This window comes from Giraffa tippelskirchi, chromosome 6 (assembly GCF_054371585.1).
Source record: "Giraffa tippelskirchi isolate mGirTip1 chromosome 6, T2T-mGirTip1v1.2.pri, whole genome shotgun sequence".
In the NCBI taxonomy this organism is placed as follows: domain Eukaryota; kingdom Metazoa; phylum Chordata; class Mammalia; order Artiodactyla; family Giraffidae; genus Giraffa; species Giraffa tippelskirchi.
The window spans coordinates 50,711,971-50,733,027 of record NC_137280.1 but is presented as its reverse complement, the minus strand read 5'-3'; the positions used below and the strand labels follow the sequence as shown (position 1 = coordinate 50,733,027).

The 21,057-nt window shown below is 39.9% G+C and overlaps 1 protein-coding gene and 1 long non-coding RNA gene across 22 annotated transcripts in view; both read right to left on the bottom strand.

Moving 5' to 3' along the window:
- The window catches only part of ASPH (aspartate beta-hydroxylase), a 191,357-nt gene that overhangs the window by 110,184 nt on the left and 60,116 nt on the right, over window positions 1–21,057 (bottom strand). For 10 of the 21 annotated variants that reach the window (XM_081501116.1, XM_081501117.1, XM_081501119.1 and 7 more), the window contains 4 exons: window positions 12,887–12,979; window positions 9,584–9,655; window positions 4,495–4,644; window positions 916–948 (listed from right to left, as the gene is read on the bottom strand). The exons of 1 other annotated variant lie outside the window; for it this stretch is intronic. In XM_081501116.1, the coding sequence (XP_081357242.1) occupies window positions 916–948; window positions 4,495–4,644; window positions 9,584–9,655; window positions 12,887–12,979 (348 nt within the window). Of the gene's footprint in view, window positions 1–915; window positions 949–4,494; window positions 4,645–9,583; window positions 9,656–12,886; window positions 12,980–16,724; window positions 16,811–17,603; window positions 17,713–21,057 lie in introns of those variants that run through there. 10 more of the 21 variants (XM_081501126.1, XM_081501127.1, XM_081501129.1 and 7 more) reach the window with 4 other exon arrangements.
- Window positions 15,555–20,933, bottom strand: LOC145510317 (uncharacterized). Its single transcript, XR_014056954.1, has 2 exons — window positions 19,397–20,933; window positions 15,555–17,514 (listed from the first exon to the last, which is right to left on the bottom strand). It is a non-coding gene; the product is annotated as an uncharacterized LOC145510317 (long non-coding RNA).

The window sequence follows — 21,057 nt, the reverse complement described above, 5'->3', positions numbered from 1 at the left end:
AGCCCCTCACTTGGACTCAACACCTGAGCACCCCCAGACCACATTGCAATTCGCATGTTTATAGACGCCTATTGTCGAAACGACATAGGTCCTAAATGCCAGCCAACAATATGACGTAGTCCCACAGAAAGAGGGATCTATCCTGACCCTGGGAGAAAAACTGGCCAACACAGGCTTACTGGAAGATGGTATGTTCATCTCCAGTGTGGCCATACCTTCTGGGGACGCATGATATGAGATAAGACACAACTCTGACCATTCACTGACTTGGTAATTTAGGACTACAAAACATGCAATTCCACAGCATCTCTTTTTTTTTCAATTATCTTCTGTAAAAATTTTTTTTCTATTTATTTATTTTTATTGAGGTATAGTAGGTTTACAATGTTATGTTAATTTCTGCCATACAGCAAAGTGATTCAGTATACATATATATATATAAACATATATTCTTATTTATATTTTTTCCACTATGGTTTATCACAGGGTACTAAATATAGTCCCCTGAGCTATACAGCAGGACCTTGTTGTTCATCCATTCTATATACAGCAGTTTATATCTGCTAATCCCAAACTTCCACAGTACCTTTTGACTTAATAATTCCACTACTGGGAATTTATCTTCAGGAAATAGACTTCAAAATCATAAAATTATATTCATATATACATGTATCTATATGTAGATATACACACATATCTATATATACACACAGATCTATATGTATATGTGTACATACAAATATACATATATATAATTATGGTATAACATATTATATAATAATAATCATTTATTATGTATTATGTGATATTTGCTATAAAGTATAATAGTTAATAAATAAAAATCATTTTATCTCTCCTTTTATAGGAAAAGATTAATTCTATTTAAAAAAGAATAGTACCAAATTAAAATCTTACCTGTCTCTTCTGTATGGTAGCTATCTTCAGTTTCTGAAAATAATAACATTAAATAAAGATTACTACCTGAATAAATGGTATATTTATATATTTTATGTGTATATCCTGGATGAATATTTATCATTGATTTTATTTTGAAAGCAAATAGGTATTAAAGCAAAACATGAAAATATCAATAAACGTCTGCTAAATATCTTTCGCTAGAACTACATTTAGAAATGCCTCACATATTTTTCTTATATGATTCACTTAACAACCCCACAAAGGTGACAAACACTGTAACTTGAGCTAAAAAGGGAGGGTGTTTTAGACAGAGTAAAGACTTGGGCTTCCCAGGTGGCGACTGTGGTAAAGAATCTGCCTGCCAATGCAGGAAATGCAAGAGATGAGGGTTCAATCTCTGGGTCAGGAAGATCCTCTGAAATAGGAAATGGCAATCCGCTCCAGTATTCTTGCCTGGAAAATTCCATGGACAGAGGAGCCTGGCGGACTATAGTCCATGGGGCCATAAAGAGTCGGACACGACTGTTCTCACAACACAGTGACAAAGGCTGTGTCCACATCACAACACCCTGTGCTGATCTATTTTCTAGACATGTCCTGCCGTTTTTGGAAGCAAAAGCACAGTCTCTATATGGAAATAGAAAGGGAGAACCGGGGACTTTAGATGTTTGGGGAGCTGAAAGGTCAGTGTGCTGACACCTTCATCTACATACCCCTGACGGCCAAGTGCTGCCACTCACATGACCTCTGTTAATTTAATAGCCATATGGACATTAAGTATTTTTAATTTCTGAAGACCTCTAACAAGCTACTTTTACATTCAAACTGAATCTATGTCCCAATTAAAAATTAGGTCAGAAAATAAAGTTTCTTCAATTTATGAACTTTTTAAAGTATTTCTTTCTACTCTTGATCTATAACTCCTAACCTCAAAAATATCAAATTCCTTATGTTTCCAATTATTTGAGTGTCTTAATTCAAACCTGTTATATAAGCATCATCTAGAGTATCAACTGTCAATCTTCCTTAGTTATCCTGGCCAAAGATGGGAAGGAGCAAGAGATTCCTGGGAAATGATGAAATCATTTCATCAGCATTCCTACTCAGAAATGTTTTCCCATAGAAATCATGATATTTATGCTATCAGAAGGTCTAAAGTTCAAAAGCTAGTCTGTAAATGTGTATTTTCAATGCACAACACAAGTGAGATCATACACACGTTGACAAGCATTTTGGACTTAAATTTTCCTCCCAAATTATGCATCAGATACAATTCTGTAGGTTAGTATGGAAACCAAACCATCACTTACAATGTTATTTCTATGGAAAAGTGTACTTTCTGCTCTCAACAACAGGCATGAACATAAGCTTTTGGAAATACATTTATTCATAAATTAGGAGCTGTTTGCTTCTCAAGTAGTTCCCAATATATTAAATATTGTGAGAAGTATATCTACTTAATTCCTCATAAGGTTAATGCTTTAAAATAGTCCCTGCAACCATTTACCAAGGGCATTGTCTGGAGGCTACCTATTCACTCAGGTCTTGCATGGCCTGGACAAATCCCATGAGCTCTGCCTGATTCCCACTGGCTCCAAGCACAGACATTCAAGCCTTAACCCGTTCAGACACAGCAAAGCGGGATGTGAAGGCAGGCTCAGGAGACAGTAAACAGCCCAACCACACCTGTGCTCAAACCTGGTGGCACTTATATATCCCCGAGGAGCTTTTACAATCCCCCATTTTGGGGACCCCACATTCCAAATACTCCAATTCACTTTGACCAGGGTGGGCCACTGGAATTCTTTTAAAGGCTCCACAGGGCACACTGAAATGCAGCCAGGATCAGAAGCAGTGTAATGGGACATTAGCCCGTCTCAGTGGATCTTATTCCTAAGAGGTTTTCTCTCTGAATCTAGGACGCTATGGCTCCAGAAACCTCCTACTTTTACTAGCGCTGTGGATCTGATCTACTGCCTGTTCTCACTGTTTTGACTACTGCTCTGAACTCAGCTTAGGCTGAGCTAAACCTTGAGCCCTGCCAGGCACCTCCAGTCTAGACCCGCTGTGGCCAGTGGTGCTGTGTTGTTACATGAGTGCTACAGACTCTGAGGATTACTACATGGTGGGTGGGGTGTGTTGTGTAACCGCTCGCTTCGTATTGGGTGTCATCAACCACCCTGTGACCTAGTTTCAGCATAGGCTTGTTTTCTTGTATCACTCTTTTTAATTTTTGGCTGCACTGGGTCTTCATTGCTGTGTACAGGCTCTCTCTAGTTGCGGTGAGTGGGGGCTACTCTCCAGTTGTGGTGCACGGGCTTCCCATTGCGGTGGCTTTTCTGGCTGCAGAGCACAGGCCTAGGGCACATGGGCTTCTGCAATTGCGGCTCTCGGGCTTCAGAGCGCAGGCTTCAGTAACTGTGGCCCATGAGCTTAATTGCTCTGGAGCATGTGGGATCTTCCCAATCCAGGGATCGAACCTGTGTCTCCCGCATTGGCCAGGTGGATTCTTAACCACTGAACCACCAGGAAGTCCCTCTTGCATCACTCTTTAGAGATAAAACATCTCTCTAAAAAACAATGTTTCCTTCATACTCATTTTAAGTATAATATGATATACAACTTGTATATTTTCAAATAACAAAAAGCAGAGTACAAACTTGTAGCTTAAAATCATTTAAGAATTCATTAATGTCTCAAAGGACTATTTTAAGAAGAGTACTGAGAACAGATCCCAAAAGAACAAAGCATGTAGACTTAATTTAGCAGGGCTCTAAATAACCACAGCAGCCTCATATTAAAACAGAACAGAGCAATAAGTATACGAATGAAGTTTTCTATATGTCAGTAGTGAATAGCTACCACTCTAACTTGCCTAATGCAAACAATACAAAGTAAATGACTCAACTGATACTTCAATAGCCAGCATTTAATTTAAAATATTGATACATGCAAACCAGTCAATATGAAGTCTGGTCCATACGTAGACTACATCGGGCCTGCCTCCTGATTTTCCAAATCAAATTTCACTGGAACACAGCCACACTTACTCAACTGGGCACTGTCCAGGGCTGCTTCTGACCCACGGCAGCAGAACTGAGAAGTTGCGATAGAGGTTTTATGGTCTGCACAGCCTAAAATAATGACCAGCTGGCCATTTACAAAAAAAAGGTTTGCCAATGCCTAGGTTACAAATTGTATTCTACCCACTGTAGTCACAGAGTTCATTTTAGAACAAGACTAGAACAAGACTTGGTAGATTATTAAGGTCAATATTTCATTAGTAGCTTGAATTTCTTATAACAAATGGTATTCCAGGATGGAGAGTAAAGTAATTGTACTGAAGGATTTCACTTATATCCTATAAGAAATGCATAAATTCTGTGCTTTGAATTTAAAAATTGGGACATTTATTTATTTTAGGGAAAAGACTCATTTTATTGAAGTTTTTAGCTTCAAGTTAAAGAAAAAAAACTTTAGATAAAAGTTAAATATTGGTTTCAAAAATCTTCAACAATCCTAATTACAAATGACTCATTGTGCTTTATTCAGAAACCAAAAACAAAAGTGTTCTACCTTCATGAACGGCTCCAGTTCCGATGGGTTCGTATCTGTCATCTGCATCACTTCCTACAAAGACATGGTCTTCAGGTTGCAGTTCTTCTGCTGGTCCTTCTGGTTCCAGTTCTTCTGCTGGTCCTTCTGGTTCTTGGTGCAGGTTCTCTCCTTGAACAACAATAATGAACAAAGTGACACAGGTCTATGCCAAGGGCCCCTGGCAGCAGCCAACACAAACACCAATGGCCCATTTGCAAGGCTGCATGTACCCACTGCAGCTGCTGGGCACACCCTGCCCCTTCTCCGGGCCACCGCACACACCGAAGCTCTGTCCTCTCTCTGGCCAAAGGCTAGTTCACCTGAGGGGGCAACAGGTCTTCTCTCACTAGAACTTAAACTCACCAAGGATGCTGCTCCTGCTGCTAAGTCGCTTCAGTCATGTCCGACTCTGTGCGACCCCATAGACCGCAGCCCACCAGGCTCCCCCGTCCCTGGGATTCTCCAGGGAAGAACACTGGAGTGGGTTGCGATTGCCTTCTCCAATGCATGAAAGTGAAAATTGAAGTGAAGTCACTTAGTCGTGTCCGACTCTTTGTGACCCCATGGGCTGTAGCCTACCAGGCTCCTCTGTCCACGGGATTTTCCAGGCAAGAGTACTGGAGTGGGGTGCCATCGCCTTCTCCATCACCAAGGATGGGACCTCACCTATTTTAGTGGCTCTGTCTTCTCACCACCTGGGGCCATGATTAGCCATAAGAAGTTCTCAATCCATATTTAATAAGTGAATAAATAAATTCAGAATTCTTACTACATTTGCCTCTTCAATGATCACCAGATCAGAGAAAAGGTCACCTTGTGATCTTCCGTTGAGAACTGACATAAAATTCCACGTAAGAGTTTTAGACAACTCTATGTAAATGTTCTATTGCAAAGAACAGCCGATCACCAGCTAAACCATATGTGAGGTCATCAGCATTAGGTCAGATGCATTATTCTTGGCTTCTAAAGGTTCCTGTGTTTAGCCTTTAAGTTATGTCAAGATGCTCATTTTCTGTTGTGAGACTGGCATGATATACTTGACCATTTCTCTTCCCTTGTGTAGATGTTGGACATGCTGTGTGACTCCATTGCAGCGTGGGTTCGTTTGTCATTGTGGTCTGAGACATCCTCCCAGTAGTAACTTGACATGGCTTGGTGCAGAGGATGTTCCACATATATCATTCTAACCGGAGAACTCATATGAGCCAGACAACAGTGTGCAGTGCAGTACCGCTCTAGGAATCAGACCATCTAGGTCCACCTGTATCAGCTGTGTGTGACCCTGGGCCAGTGACTTATACTTTGGGCCTAAGATTTCTCTTCTGAAAAAAGGAATAATAAGAGTACCTACTCATAGCATTGTTATGAGGACTGAAAGGCTTAGAAAAATGCCTGGCCCATAATAAGTAAGGGCTTCCCTGATAGCTCAGTTGGTAAAGAATCTGCCTACAAACCAGGAGACCCCAGTTCGATTCCTGGGTTGGAAGATCCCCTGGAGAAGGTATAGGCTACCCACTCCAGTATTCTTGGGCTTCCCTGGTGGCTCAGTTGGTAAAGAACTGCCTGCAATGCAGAAGACTTGGGTTCGATCCCTGGGTTGGGAAGATCCCCTGGAGAAAGGAAAGGCTACCCACTCCAGTATTCTGGCCTGGAGAATTCCATGGACTATATAGTCCATGGGGTTGCAAAGAGTCTGACACAACTAAACAACATTTACTTTCACTATAATAAGTAAATATTGTTGTTGCTGTGTGGCTGCTGTTAATATTTTTACTGTCATCATCACCACGATGGTAACAATAACAATTTCTACTGCTACTGAACTTTCCCCTCAAACTGCAGGACGGTGTTCTTAGTCACTTTACTTAGTTACTTGGTGTGACCCAGGGATGCTCTTAGGTGTTAACTGAGCCATTAGGCCCTTTTATGTTGACACTGTTTGTTTTTGGTCTTCTCATTGCAGCCTCCTATCTTGTTTCTCATTTCAGATTTTCTGCTTCTCAGCACACCACTTTTTCCTGTCACTAACTGTGCGACTCTTTTTTGCTTCTAGTCATGTTCCTTATTTACTTATTTATTCAGTGTAATTTTACAGGTTTTACGTGGGCAGGGCTGAACTCTCTTGGCCATCTATTCAACGGAAGCCCCTGTTTTCAGCAGAAGCACCATACACTGTCTGAGCGTCTCCACGACCCAGGGACAGCCCGCCATGAGGAAAACTGTCTCTTGAGAGCTCACGAGACCTCACCAGAGGCATGGCCAATGCCCTCTGCCACTGCCACCCCAACCCTATGAGGGAGCAATTATCCAACTTTGAAGGGGGAAGGGCTTGAGGAACTGTGCTAAAGCCACACAGCTAATAAAAGTAACTGCAGGACCAAAATGCAACCATGAAACACAGAAGGATGGGGACAGAGAGTCTACGTTAGAGACAGTGTCAAGGAGGCAAGTGTGGCCTGGTAAGATGTGAAGACTGGAACACACACACAAAGATACTAACAGAAGACAGAACAAGTCAGAGGTCCTAGGGCAGAGACGGGCCTGGCAATTACAGAGAAAAGAGAGAAGGCCAACTAGGCTTGAGAAAAGTGATCAAGGGGAGAGAGACCAGGCAGGACCACAGTAGGCTTGGCCACATCAAACACCGGGTGCAGAGGAGCAAACATGGAAGCAAAGACCCAAGTGGATGGAAGAGGGGATGGTGGTACTGACACTGCAGAAGTCAGAATATATTTTGGAGGCAAAGCTGAAGGGACTTGCTGATGGATTACGCATGAGAGGGGAAGAGGAGAAAGAAATCAAGGAAAACCCCCAGGATTTTAGCTTCGGCAACTGAATGGATAAAGAGACCACTAACTACAGTATAAAAGACTGGAATAAAACATTTTTTTCGGTGGAGCTGTGAGATGGAGAGGAATCAAGAATTCAGTTTTAGGAACATTTTGAGTCTGAGATATCCATAAAACATGCATATAGAGATAAGAATAGTTATCTTATCTCTAGTTAGTTATTCAGTTAGGTAACTGAGGAGCTTAGATGAGAGATCAGGGCTACAGATACGTATTCAGAAGTAGTATTTAAAGCCATGCTCTGTGGTTTCCTAAGGAGAAAGTCTTGACAAAGAAGAGATTCAAGGAATTCAGGTGCTAGACTGGCTTCCTTCCTCCAGTGTCTGGCTTCCTGCATCCACCCACTTAGATGTCCACCACACCCTCTACTTCCTTCTCCCCCAACGTTGGCTGAAATTTACTTTGATCAACTGTCTTGACTCACTCAGATCCCCAGTACAACCTCTCTGTCCCATCGCCCTACTGACAATTCCTCCACTTCATTTTTCATGCTGCAGACAGAATATACAACACTCCTTCACACCTCCAATAGTTTCAACTCCTCTTAGCATCAAGTAAAAGCATCCCTTCCCCTCATCTCTCCACCTGTGTTCAGATCTTTTTGGTCCCTGGACTTTCATACATGCCATGCCCTCTACTTAAAACTTCGCTAACAACCTTTGACTGGCAAAGCATTACACCATCCTCCAGCTCCTAAATCAAAATGTCACTTCTTCCAGGAAGCCCCTGGTGACCCCAAAGTCTGAGTAAGTCCCACACAACATCATGTATTTCACCATCACAGCACTTACCTCATCATATTGAAATCAACCATGTACTGAGATTGCATCATCCTTGGCTTAGGTTAAAGTTGAAATTAAAAAAAAAAAAAAAAAAAAGATGTAGGAAAGGAAAGCCTGTTTGCTCACACAGGCAGGTGAAGCAGCTTTTCTGGCTGAGAAGAAATGGTACTAAAAGGACACAGGCTCCTAGACCCCTACTAGCCAAGGGCAAAACCCTCAAACTCAGCCAAAGCTGGTCTCCGCAGTGGAGCACAGATGGAGCTTGATGGATGCTTTACACTTAACCCCAAGATACCCAAGATGGACTAAGATACTTTAGCAGGCCTTCAAAAGCCCAGTTTAAATGATGGGGAATTGCTTGTTTTTAAGAAACATAATTTTTTTCCTTTAGGGCCACCTTCAGCTCACACCATGTGTTCTGCTCTCTTCAAAACCCTCCTGTCACATTTTGGGGTTGTGCGTGTGTGCAAAGTCGCTTCAGTCGTGTCTGACTCTTTGAGACCCCATGGACTGCAGTCCCCAGGCTCCTCTGTTTGTGGCATTCTCCAGGCAAGAATACTGGAGTGGGTTGCCACACACTCCTCTAGGGGTCTTTCCAACCCAGGGACCAAATCTGCAGCTCTTAAGTCTCCTGCATTGGCAGGTGGGTTCTTTACCATTAGAGTCGCCTAATGGCGACTTCCTAATGGGAAGCCCTTTGGGGGTTCTGTGTTTTTATCAATGGATGAGTCAAGAAAACAGTCTTAGAAAATCTGAAAACACTGGTTTCTAGAGTACCATTTAATATTCTCATACAGAACTTAAACTTTTTAGATGTAAGAGCTAGGGAAATGCTTTACATTCTCTAAGTAAACAGCATGTTCGCGTCTTCTCTAGTAATAGTGAAAGTGAAGTCGTTTAGTCGTATCCGACTCTTCGTGACCCCATGGACCGCAGCCTACCAGGCTCCTCCGTCCATGGGATTTTCCAGGCAAGAGTACTGGAGTGGGTTGCCTTTGCCTTCTCCAATAGTAATATGATCCATGTAATTAGTATCTAGTAATTTGATCTACGTAATATCTAGTAATATGATCTACGTAATTAAAAGTTTCTTTTTGCTCTGGCGGCCACCCAAGCAGTCAGTATAATTCAAGGGTTGAAAACAGTTCCCGGAGAGCCTATTATAGTTTGCCTGGTTCTATTTCCCTCCTCCTGTTGCTAATGTTATTTGTTCTTGATGTATCATTGGTCATGCTATCATTAGTCTCTGTTTGTTTATTCTTTTAACAATAAAATGGGGTAAAATAAAACTAGCGCAGTGTTATTTTAAAAACACTTGTCCTCTAATAACTTTTAAAAGCCCACTCAATTAATACTTAAATTTTAAAATAATATCCAAGTTGTTTTATGTAGTTAACCATCATTTTAGTAACACATGAAACATATTTTAATTCATACCATGTTCTGAGTATACTGTTTCACCAAGGGACTGAACTTGTTCATGTACTTCATCTTCCATATTCTGAGGTCCTAAAGTAATTAAAACATAACTAAGTAGAAAAAATTTAGACATTAAAGCATAACATGAAATATGAACTCCACATATACACATTAAAATGAATATATTGGATTAATATAGGTGAAGGATTGGATTAATATAGGTGCTACGCACCTTTTTCATAACAGCTTAATCCTTTATTTTAGGTTGACAAATATGGTACATATTTAAAATTGGTTTTGAGAGCAGATATAAATGCTAAAAGACTTCTCCATATCAAAAAATAAGAAATGAACCAGCTTCAGATTTTTCTTGAAAAAATTATTTCAGTTTCTAGTTAACAAAGTTCACATTAATAGAATAAAGAAAACAGGAAGGGGAAAGTTTTCAGAAAAGGAAGTACTGGGAAATAAAGATAAAATGCAGAAGATGAAGTCAATATACATTCAAGCACATGGTCAACCACTGTCCTTCCCAGTAGTCAGGAGAAAAGGCCCCTTGGCTGGTGTGAGGGTTGGCTGCCTGCTCTCAGAAGGTGTTAGGAAGTGTGAGTAGAAGACCTTACAAGACAATCTTCTCAGCTTTGGAGACTCATCTGACAGTCACATACATAGATTTAAACAGATTTAAATTGCAAACGTGAACACTAGTAATGACAATGCGCCTACACCGAGGGGCTTATCATATTTTTAGGCTTATTGCAACATCATACAACAAACAAGAAGCTATAACTACATTGACACTACTACAAATTTTCTAACAGCCATCATCTATGTTCACCGAATAGAAGTAGTACCAGACTTAGTATCGTGAATGCCATCACATGAGATAAACGCCGAGGATATAAGTTATACTGAGAAGGTAATCTTCAATGACAAAAACAGAGTAAGTTAATTTGAACTTCAGGTTGGAAAAAAGGCAGAAGACTCTATTTTGCTAATTATTCTACAAAACCGTTTCTAAAGCTCACAGAGTGCTTTCTAGTTTTACAGATGCTTACATTTCACAAACTACTTTTATACCTATTCTCATAGAATTCCAGGGGAGCCTGCCAATCTCTGCTCTGCCCTCACACAATGCCCACGAGAGCTTCCCAGCTGAGTTCTCAGTTTTAAAATTGCTGACAGCACCAACTGCGGAAAATATAAAGTGAGTAAAGAGAAGTGGAGATTGGCACTCTGTTCCTCTGTTAACCCTTTAATGGCTCCCTTTGCCTGAACGGATAAAAGTCTAAGCTCCTTGAAACCTTAGAAGGCAATACAAGACCTCCACAATCTAGCCTTCACATGCCTCTCCAGTCACACCTGCTACCAGGGCTAGCTTTGAACTCGGCGAGTGCGTCATCTGTTCCATCTTTCCATGAGCCTCGGATGTACCTCCTCTCTCCTTGGGAGAGTTAAAAGGTTAAAAAAAAAAGGCCAGGCTGCAACAAGTTAAAGACTAAGTGTAAAATAAGACAAAAAAGCAACTACAAATCCTTCTTTCAAAAGTGTGGCTAGTACAGTGAGAAGAGGGACTGGAGGGCAGATGAAAAGAAGTGTAGGGATCAAGTGAAAGTAAAGTGTTAGTCACTCAGTTGTGTCCAACTCTTTGTGACCCCATAAACTGCAGCCCACCAGGCTCCTCTATCCATGAGTAGGGATCAAGGAGGGCAGCTATTTTATTGTGTTTTTAACGAGAGGTATGTACCTCTGTTTATAGACTAGGTAGTTAGAGAAGACAGAAAGTAGAGATCCAAATAAGAGGAAGGTTGGGAAGGTAACATTTAAACCAAAGCAAATATCACCAAGAAGTTGAAAAGGATATGAGCTGATAACAAACTGAAGGGTGTGGGAGTTTGGGACAGGTTATCAGTAATATGCAAAGAGTAATATTAACAAAGAATCAAAAAAGGAAGAGAGAAAGCAAATGGTACATTTCAGAGTAAGTTCCAGCTTTGACAAACAAGGTTTTTAAAAATTAATTTAGTACAAAGTAAAATTTGAGGTGCTAAATTCAAATATACATTTAAATTTCTAAAAAAAGAGGAAAAAATATCACTCTTGCTGCGAAGTCAGGGCGTGATTACAGCAATTGTACAGGAATGTGTGAAACAGGAACTTCTCCTAGGATTATCTGAACAACAGCAAGAACTGACAGAAACATTTTGATCTTTACTAAAAGGAAGGAAGGTAAACCAAACAGTATTTACCAATACATAGTGATAAAATCAACGCAACTACCATCTGGATTCAGTAGCTAAATGGCTGGTAAATATGCAGTAGCTAAATGGCTGGTAAATATGCAATGTATGGCAAAAACTATTACAATATTGTAAAGTAATTAGCCCCCAACTAAAATAAATACATTTATTAAAAAAAAAAAAAAGAAAACTGAAAAAAAAAAAATCAAGTAAATGCATGTGGGAATGCTTCCATAAAAAAAAAAAAAATACGCAGTGTCATACCTAACATTTCCAATAGGTGGCAAAATGAAACCAAATCTTTGAGAACTACTGAGTAAAAGAAAATGTGCAAAAATAGTACTTCGTAATAAAAACCAAAACATCAATAGGAAATGAGAGTAATGGAATCAGACTTCATTTACCAATTTATTAAGAGATTTCAGGAGTTTTTATCATATGGGTCACTGGCCCTTGAGTGACTGAGGAAATACTTGAATTGATATGTGAATTCATGTAGATATAAAACAGGCTTCACAGATGATCCCAAGGAGGCCTGTGAAGTCTTTCATTGTATACAGGAGACTCATATTAAAAAGACTGGGAGCCCAGTAGACCTATTTCATTAAATAATGTGACAGAAGAGGGCAAAACTAAATGTCCAAGACCTGTCTAATTTTACTTTCAATATAATATGGCACAGTTATCCTGGACTTGGAATCAAGAAACACGGCACTTAGTTCATGATGTTTCTGACTATGATCTCAGACAAGGAGAAGCCTTCTGTGTCTGGGACTCTTAATCTCAAAAATTAAAATGATCCTGTGTGGATTTTTTCTAGAAAAAAAATAAAATAAGAGAGTTTACTATAAAATTTCAGAAGACAAGAAGAGAAAGGATTGGGTTGGCCCACAAGTTTGTTCAGGTTTTTCTGTAACATCTAATGGGAAAATGGAACGAGTTTTTTGGCTAACCCAGTATTTCATTATTCTGTGATCACTGAAAAACAAAATTATGCATAAGACAGGACTCTGGAAGCTGCTACTTTTGGGTACCTGGGATGCAGCTAGGTGCGTTTGGTCAGAATCAGAGGAAAGCTTACCTGGGCTCTCCAGAACCTGATCTTCCAGCCAAGGGTACATGTCTGCCTCTTCTGGCGGCACTGTTGGCTTTGGAGCAGGTTTTTCTTTAAGGCCTGCATTTTTATTCACAAAATTAACTTGAGGTTTTTTTTCTTTTTAAAAAAATGTTTGACACATTAAACCAAGTAAAATAATATTTCCCAACACTTCATCAATACAGCCAGTTATTCAAAGCTTTCCAGTTTCCATTACATGAGAATATGGATATGTTTATAAAAAAATAAAGTTGGAAAATAGTTCACTCTTTGAGTTCACCTGGGCCTTTAACATTTCTTTACCTAAATTAACCTTTCATTTAAAAATAATAAATCATTGTTTGAATATTCACAAATCTCTAGAAGATCAAGTCACAAAAAAATAAGTAAAATAAAATAACAAGTCACGCCTGAACTTGCCAAAAGAAGTTCAGTATGAGTTCAATCTCCTCTCATGCTCGTAAGTGACTAATGAACTTCTAAGTTTTGAACTCCAAATTCAGCAATAAGACAACTAAGATGCACTGGAACTTGCTACTCTTATTGACTGCATGCCTTTCTTTGATTTATATATAATTACTCTTCTTGAAAACTATAGTTAAATATGAGAAGAAAAAACACATAACTCACTACGTACAACCTTCTAAAGGTAACACATGCAACTCCATAAAAAATTCCATAAAAAATATGGAAAAAAAGTTCTTCTCCTTTTCTTTGTCTTAAGGAAAATAAGACATCAGGACAAATTAACATGAAAGATGATTTTAAAGTCAATGCTGGTCTAAAATCTTATATATTGCTAATTCTTTGAGATTTTGTACGTAGCACATTAAAATGCATCCTAAATTAAATACAACAATTTAGAAAACTAAGTTAGACTGTCATGAGCCTGACAATTCCATTTACCAAACTCTGGGTTCTCTGTTACCCCACTGAGAATCTTGTACCAGGAGCATATATTAAAGGGCATGTGTCTGCATGTCAACAGCTGGAGTGAAAAGGTCAGGACAGAACAGAGAGGCCTTTTCCAATCTTAAGCACCTTTAACTTAATGTAGGTAAACTGCTGTAATCTGGGAAATTTTCATTTACTCTTCTGCTCTGGTTCTTCGTGTTTTCCCTGAATAGTCCCTCTTCTATAGCTCTTTATTTTTCTCTCATTAACAAAAGCATACTCTTACCCTGTCTCCCAAATCCTAAAGATACTGAAACAGAGTTCACAGGCCCCACCTCATCACTGATATTTCCTCTAGGGACTCACTTCTGGCACTACTTGTACAAAAATCTAATATTAGAAAACAAACTGCTCCTAACTATAGATTCCAGAGAGCGCATACACAAATAGGCACAGATGCTAATTGTAGTTCACTTTCAGGGGGTGGGGGTAAGAGATGAAAGCCTATTAAAACACATTACATTTCAAGATACAAATTCAAGGCTAAAAACTCCCCCATGCAATTTTCCACTTAAATAACTTATGCTTAAGAGCTCTCAACTGTTCCTGGGACAGGTATGGACCTCTTCATGGCCAAGTTTTGCTGAATTAATAGGGTAAACTTTTCATCTTCTGAATCAAGAGATTCATCTTTGCACTCTCAGCACCGCAGAAAACACCTGGTACATTGCAGGTGCTCAAGGGCGGGGTGCACCCAGTGAATGGCTGCTCTGCTTTTAAATGGCTGCAGACTCTACAGGGTCCTGGCTCTAGCTGTACCAGAGTGGCTTAGTGCTGTAGAGGAGGGAACGGGGACTCATCAATTTCCCTGCTACTATCTACCAAAGAGATGCCCATCCGAGTTCTAGCATCATCCACCATTTCAGTACCACAAGCTTAATTTGCCCAAACAGTCCCAGTTTATGTCTGTTGTCCTGGTATAATTATTTCACTCTCAAAAGCATCTCAGGTTGGATGAAAAATTACAAAGTCATTCTACTAAGCCTGTCTGTAGCAGGCTTTCAAACTGTGCTCCATGGGTTCGATAAGCAGTAAAATATGTCCCCATCAAACAAGAAAGATTTAAGCTGCCTGAAAATCCCATTCATATTGGATTTAGAGAAAAGTTTCATTTGAAAAAAAAAATCTGAGGCTATAAGTGCCTGAAAACTACTACTACACATCAATATCCAGACCCACATTGCCCCTAATAACCAGTTTTCCCTAAATCAGCTGGGAGTTGTCTCTAAAGTTGAAATTGTAAAACATGAAAAACAACAGGAGGAAGCAAATGCCCATAACGAGAGAAAATATTGACCAGTTTTCTTTTCTGTCCAAAGCGGCAGCTGAATTGTAAATTTACTGATACCTGGTCACGGTGATTTTCCAGAGGTGAAATCAGCGCAAAAATAAACTATTTTGTAAAATTCAAAGAAGCTGAAGTTCTTATTAATATCTTTCCTTCCCTAGATTCTTATAAAGGTTCTAATATTTAATGAAAACGCATTCTACAATAATTCTTATTGATTTGATAACCCATATGAAAGCTTTTACTCTGGCGTTTCCAATTTTATTTTCTTACCCAAGTCCATTTTAGCCCATGAATCCATGAATAAGTGTTCCCCAGAAAACAGTGGTAAATCCATGTCTTGTATAAGAGTTTAAGCAAAAAGCAATCAAAAACTAAACAAAAAAAAATAAACACGTGTAGGGCAAAGGAAAGGTTTTCAAACTGGATTTATTGTGAGGTACACATGGCAAGGATGTAGCACTGAAATAAATATTCAATCAGGTTATGAAATGAATGTATTGGTTTTGACGTTGCTGGGGCTGCAAATAACAAGACACCAACTCACACTGGCTTGAACAAGAAGGAAATTTATTATTTAACAGCAGGTTGGCTGGCTCTCAGCACTGGCTTCATCCTCAGGGCGGTAACCAGGTCTCCAGGGCAGCAAGGTCCTCTTTGAGACAAGACTTCATCCAGCAGCAAAGAACCACCTCTTTTTCCACTTCTTTCTTAGGCTTGAAGAAATTTTTCCTGCAAGTTCTTACCATTCTTCCCATTTTAATAGTCAAAACCAGAACCCACTTCTATTCCTCCACTGGCAAGAGCAGCAGAGTGACCACAATTGCCTGATGGTGATTATCTAGGGTTGAATGACCGTTGCAAGCCAACCACAACAGCTCCTGTATGATTTGGAAGATCATCAAATTCTCTTAAAAACAGACCTTGTGTTTAGGTCTTTGAGTGCATGAGATAAATTAGGAAAAAAAAAACTGAAGGCGAGGGTAGGACAATATGAGAGAATAGTATTGAAACATGTATATTACCATATGTAAAATAGATGATCAGGGCAAGTTTGATGCATGAGTAGGGCACCTAAAGCTGGTGCTCTGGGACAACCCAGAGGGATGGGGTGAGGAGGGAGGTGGGAGGGGGGATTCAGGATGGGGGGGACACATGTACACCCACGGCTGATTCATGTGGATGTATGGCAAAAACCACCACAATACCGTAAAGTAATTAGCCTCCAATTAAAATAAACAATTTTTTTAAGTTTATATTAATAACTGTGTAATTTTGCCCCCAATTTTAATTCAAAATGGAAGAAGTTATAAAAAGTAAATGAAATGAGTACTTTAAATCAACTGTTCACAGCAAGTTTAATTACCTGACACAATTACCCTAGTTCAATATCAGCTTAATTTATTCAATACTACTCAACTGCACCAGACCACCATGGGAAAGAATAAATGGATTTTCTCCCAGAAATACGTAACATTTTAAAAGTTACTAAATTGCATACTGCATTCATTCACACAACAAATATTCAGCACCTACTAACTCAAGGTGGGCTTCCCTGGTGGTTCAGTGGTAAAAATTCACCTGCCAATGCAGGAGATGCAGGTTCAATCCCTGGGTTGGGAAGATCTCCTGGAGATGGAAATGGCAACCCACTCCAGTATTCTTGTCTGGAAAATCAAATGCACAGAGGAGCCTGGAAGTCTACAGTCCATGGCGTCACAAAGAGTCAGACACAACTTAGCGACTAAACAAGACAAGCTTAACTCAAGGTGCTGTTCGATAGAAAACCAACACACAAAACCCCTATCACCCATAGGAAGGGAACAGTAAAAAGATAAGAAACATGAACTCTTTAGAGTACACAAGATGGGGAAAGTGACAGACCTTTAGGGAAAGGGGGTGGGACTATTCACAATAAACTGACGAGGAAAGGACTTACTGATAAGACTGAAACAGGTTACAGGAGGACATCAAGGACGTGGCCTTATGAGTTATACTAGACAAAAGTCTCCAGGTAAAGCTTTGGACCAGCAAGTACAAAATTCTTCAGCAGGGAAGGTGCTGGGAGTGAGGAAGGACCAGGTGGCCAACACAGGCAAACAGCATAGGCCTGAGCATCAGAAAGGTCCTAGAAACCCAGCTCTTACTCTAAGAGTAAAGAATTGACTTTTTACAAGAATTACACACAAACTGCTTCCTCACCAAAATCTGGGAAAATAAGAATTATACATAATACAATGCTTCATAGGAGTTCACACACTTAGCACATAAAAGTGAAGATATTTTAAAATTTTAGTTCCTCAATTTTTGATATGAATCTTCACTAATTCAGTGGTGAGAAGGAAATGGCAACCCACTCCAGTATTCTTGCCTGGAAAATCCCATGGATGGAGGAACGTGGTAGGCTACAGTCCATGGAGTCACAAAGAGTCAGACAGATTAATAAAAAACTGATCTTACCCATCCAGGTTACTCTGGCTGCTGTGGTTCATGCGGGAAGTACTCAGGACTGCTACTGCTTCAAATGCAAGCAGTCTAACAGCATAAATCAATACAGCCCAAGAACAACCTAACGGGTACACAAAATTTGAGAAACATTCTGGGAAATTGATACACCAGAAAGGCGCTCGTACTAATTGGTCATGCTAATCCTCACTGTTGTTCCTGGCTTGTATACTCAGCAGATACAATCTTGGCAGGCGCCCCAAAAGTGGTCTTAACTGCTGCAAACTCTAAGAGCTTCCCTTGACATACAGTAAGAGCCATTCCAGATTCAAATCATCTTCACACAACCCAAGATGGACAGACAGATTCCAGGAAGAGGATGACAGGTCAGAAGAATTAAACACTCCCCCAAAGATCCCTAAGAGCCTGGTTTCAGGACCAATGAAAGGACTCCACAAAGACTGGAATGGAGGGGACTCAGTTTAACATCTCACAACATGAGGTCATGTGTAGGAGCTCAGGAATATGAACCATGAATTCCATCTGAATTCCATTTGAATCCCATCTTGAACACATAACCACTGCTACAACTTTGGTCTCCACAAATACAGACAGCAGATAAAATAGTACCTCCTTACCAGACTTTTAAGAATTAAATGAAATAATTTAAATCCAGCAAATATACACTTTTTCCCATCAGTTAATGTTTTCCTTTATATCTTCTAAAGAAACAAACTTAACTCCCCATCCCACTCCCTACACACACACAGAACATGTACATGGCTAGAAGCAATTTACAAGATGGTCAAAAACAATTATTGAAGAAGCTTCTGGGTTTTTAAATAATTTTTTTTCAGCTTTCTAATATTACTAACAGTGTATACAGACTGAAAATATATTTTAATTATCTATTTTGTATGTTTACCTTCCAGTGAGGCTTCCCCCATGGCTCAGATGGTAAAGAGTCTGCCTGCAACGCAGGGGACCCTGGTTCTCCTTTCAATAAACACACACTGCATGCCTGTTACTGTCCGTTACTATGATACATAACTTTATTTAGGCACGGGACTTAAATCACAGTCTAATAACAAAGTTCAGGAATGAAACAAAATGATGAGCATGATAAATGAAAGGTACACAGTCCCACCACCTGGGAGGATCAGAGAAAGTGAGTACAGACATGACTCAGCTGGATCCCGCAAGTGGATTTAAGAGTGGGAGCACACTGGAGGCAGAGGGGAGGTGGGCGCTACAAGCTGCAGTGCAGTTTATTTTTCTCCCCATCCCCTGTTTATGTCAGAGCATTTCATGGCAGGGACTATTCTCACCAGGGCCTAGAACAGCCCCCAGTACACTGCAGAGACTGAATATTTCTCCAGTGAAAGAGAGATGATACAGCATGTGGGTTTTTAACTCATTACCAAAAGCCACACAGAAACTTTAAGTATATACCTCCTGTTAACCTCTTAGGATACAAGAGAAGTAATGACTGAGGCAAGGAAGAAGTGACAGACAGACTTCTATGATGTATAGATGGTAATGCTGCTGCTGCTGCTAAGTCGCTTCAGTCGTGTCCGACTCTGTGCGACCCCATAGACGGCAGCCCACCAGGCTCCCCCGTCCCTGGGATTCTCCAGGCAAGAACACTGGAGTGGGTTGCCATTTCCTTCTCCAATGCACGAAAGTGAAAAGTGAAAGTGAAGTCGCTCAATCGTGTTTGACTCTTGCGACCCCATGGACTGTAGCCTACCAGGCTCCTCCATCCATGGGATTTTCCAGGCAAGAGTACTGGAGTGGGGTGCCATTGCCTTCTCTGATAGATGGTAATAAAGAGTGATAAACACATATACAAAGTGAAATCAAATGAGAACAAAGAAAAATAGATGATTTTCTGCTCTGCAGGGCTTACAAAATGGAAGTTTTTGCAGGGATTTCTACGTAAAAATGACAACCAAAATTGGTAATAAACATCTAGTTTATGTGTTTTTATACTCAAGCAAGTGGAGGAAGCAGAGTATGACATGGAAGATTGTTACTAAGGATTTTTTCCAAGTACTCCAAACAACATTTTCATGAGAATAAGCTTTCTTGGTGTGCTACATAATACTCACCCTAAGAACAAAAACTTTCTCTTTAGATAGAACCAGGGTAAAATGTAAAGAGCTTAACAACAAAAAAAGCCCAATTCACCTGTATTTATCAATCAACAAAATTCTCTTACATTCTTCTAATCACCTAAAGGTACTGCTCACCAACAACTGGGATGAGTTCTCTCTATTCCCACCACTCTAACTCTGAGATACCCATTCAGGTTCATCCCATTCAACCCTTCCTATTTGGGCAGCAGCAGCAAGAGGCACAGAGTGAGGAGGAGAGAGGGGGAAACAGTCCCATAAACCACCTGCCTTTGGTTCAGATGAAGTACAGGGTACAAATATTCACTGTGTGGCCTACCCTGCACAGAGTTCTAATTCTTCTGGTAAAAGCACACTAATTTGCATTGAGGGACGGGTCTTCCCATCACCCCACAGTTTTAAGGGTGGTACTCACAGGCCCATGGTCTTGTAGTCATAGCTTTGCGATCCCATTCCCCACTCTGCATGGATAAGGAGTAAAAATGAGCCACAGGGGACTCCAGGTTACCTGAGAAGGAAGACCACCTTCTGAGAGAGTCCAAAGATGGAGAGAGAGATCCAGACCACTCTCCAAGCCCCCAGACCTAGCATAACCAAAGGCCAAAACCTACAAATACTCTTGGACTTTACAGTTAAGTGAGTGCATCAATGCTTTTTTGTCCACATAAGCCAATGTGAATAGATTCCCACATGTAATCAAAAGAATTCCGGAAAATACTTAGAAGTAAAACCAAATGTGTTCCTAATATTCTAAGGAAGAATGACAAATGCCTTTTCCAAAGAAACACAGTTACACTGAGACTTGAAAAACTGGAAACTAGGAATTGAATAGGTTTTTGTGGACTGGCGTACAAAACCTCTGAAGACCATAAAATCATTTCTATGGAAAAATGTGTTCTGAGTACAAAGCAAACTTATAAGTAAGTTTTTAATGATTAGACTGGGTATGAAATTTCTCAATTATACCATATACTTAAGACTACATTTTATTTCTTCATTACTTTTTTCTAGGCTTGACATTTCACATCTTCTGTTTAAGCAGTATCTTTTAACTAGGCATTCTTGTAGCTTTATACATATGTAACAATATAAAACAATTACTTTTATATGCCCCCCTCAAAGATCTCAGTAAAGTGGGACCCAGTACACCCATTTCACAAAAATACATTAGTTGCAAAAGATAAAGGACTTATGCACGTGTCCTACAATCTGTTGATAAAAGAGGGAGAGGGAATCATAGCCCCAATGCTTCCAAATTTTTAATGACTAACTGAAACAACTTGGTAGAATTATTACCACTATTCTGCCAAAAGAAAGGGAAATATGAGTGTTGA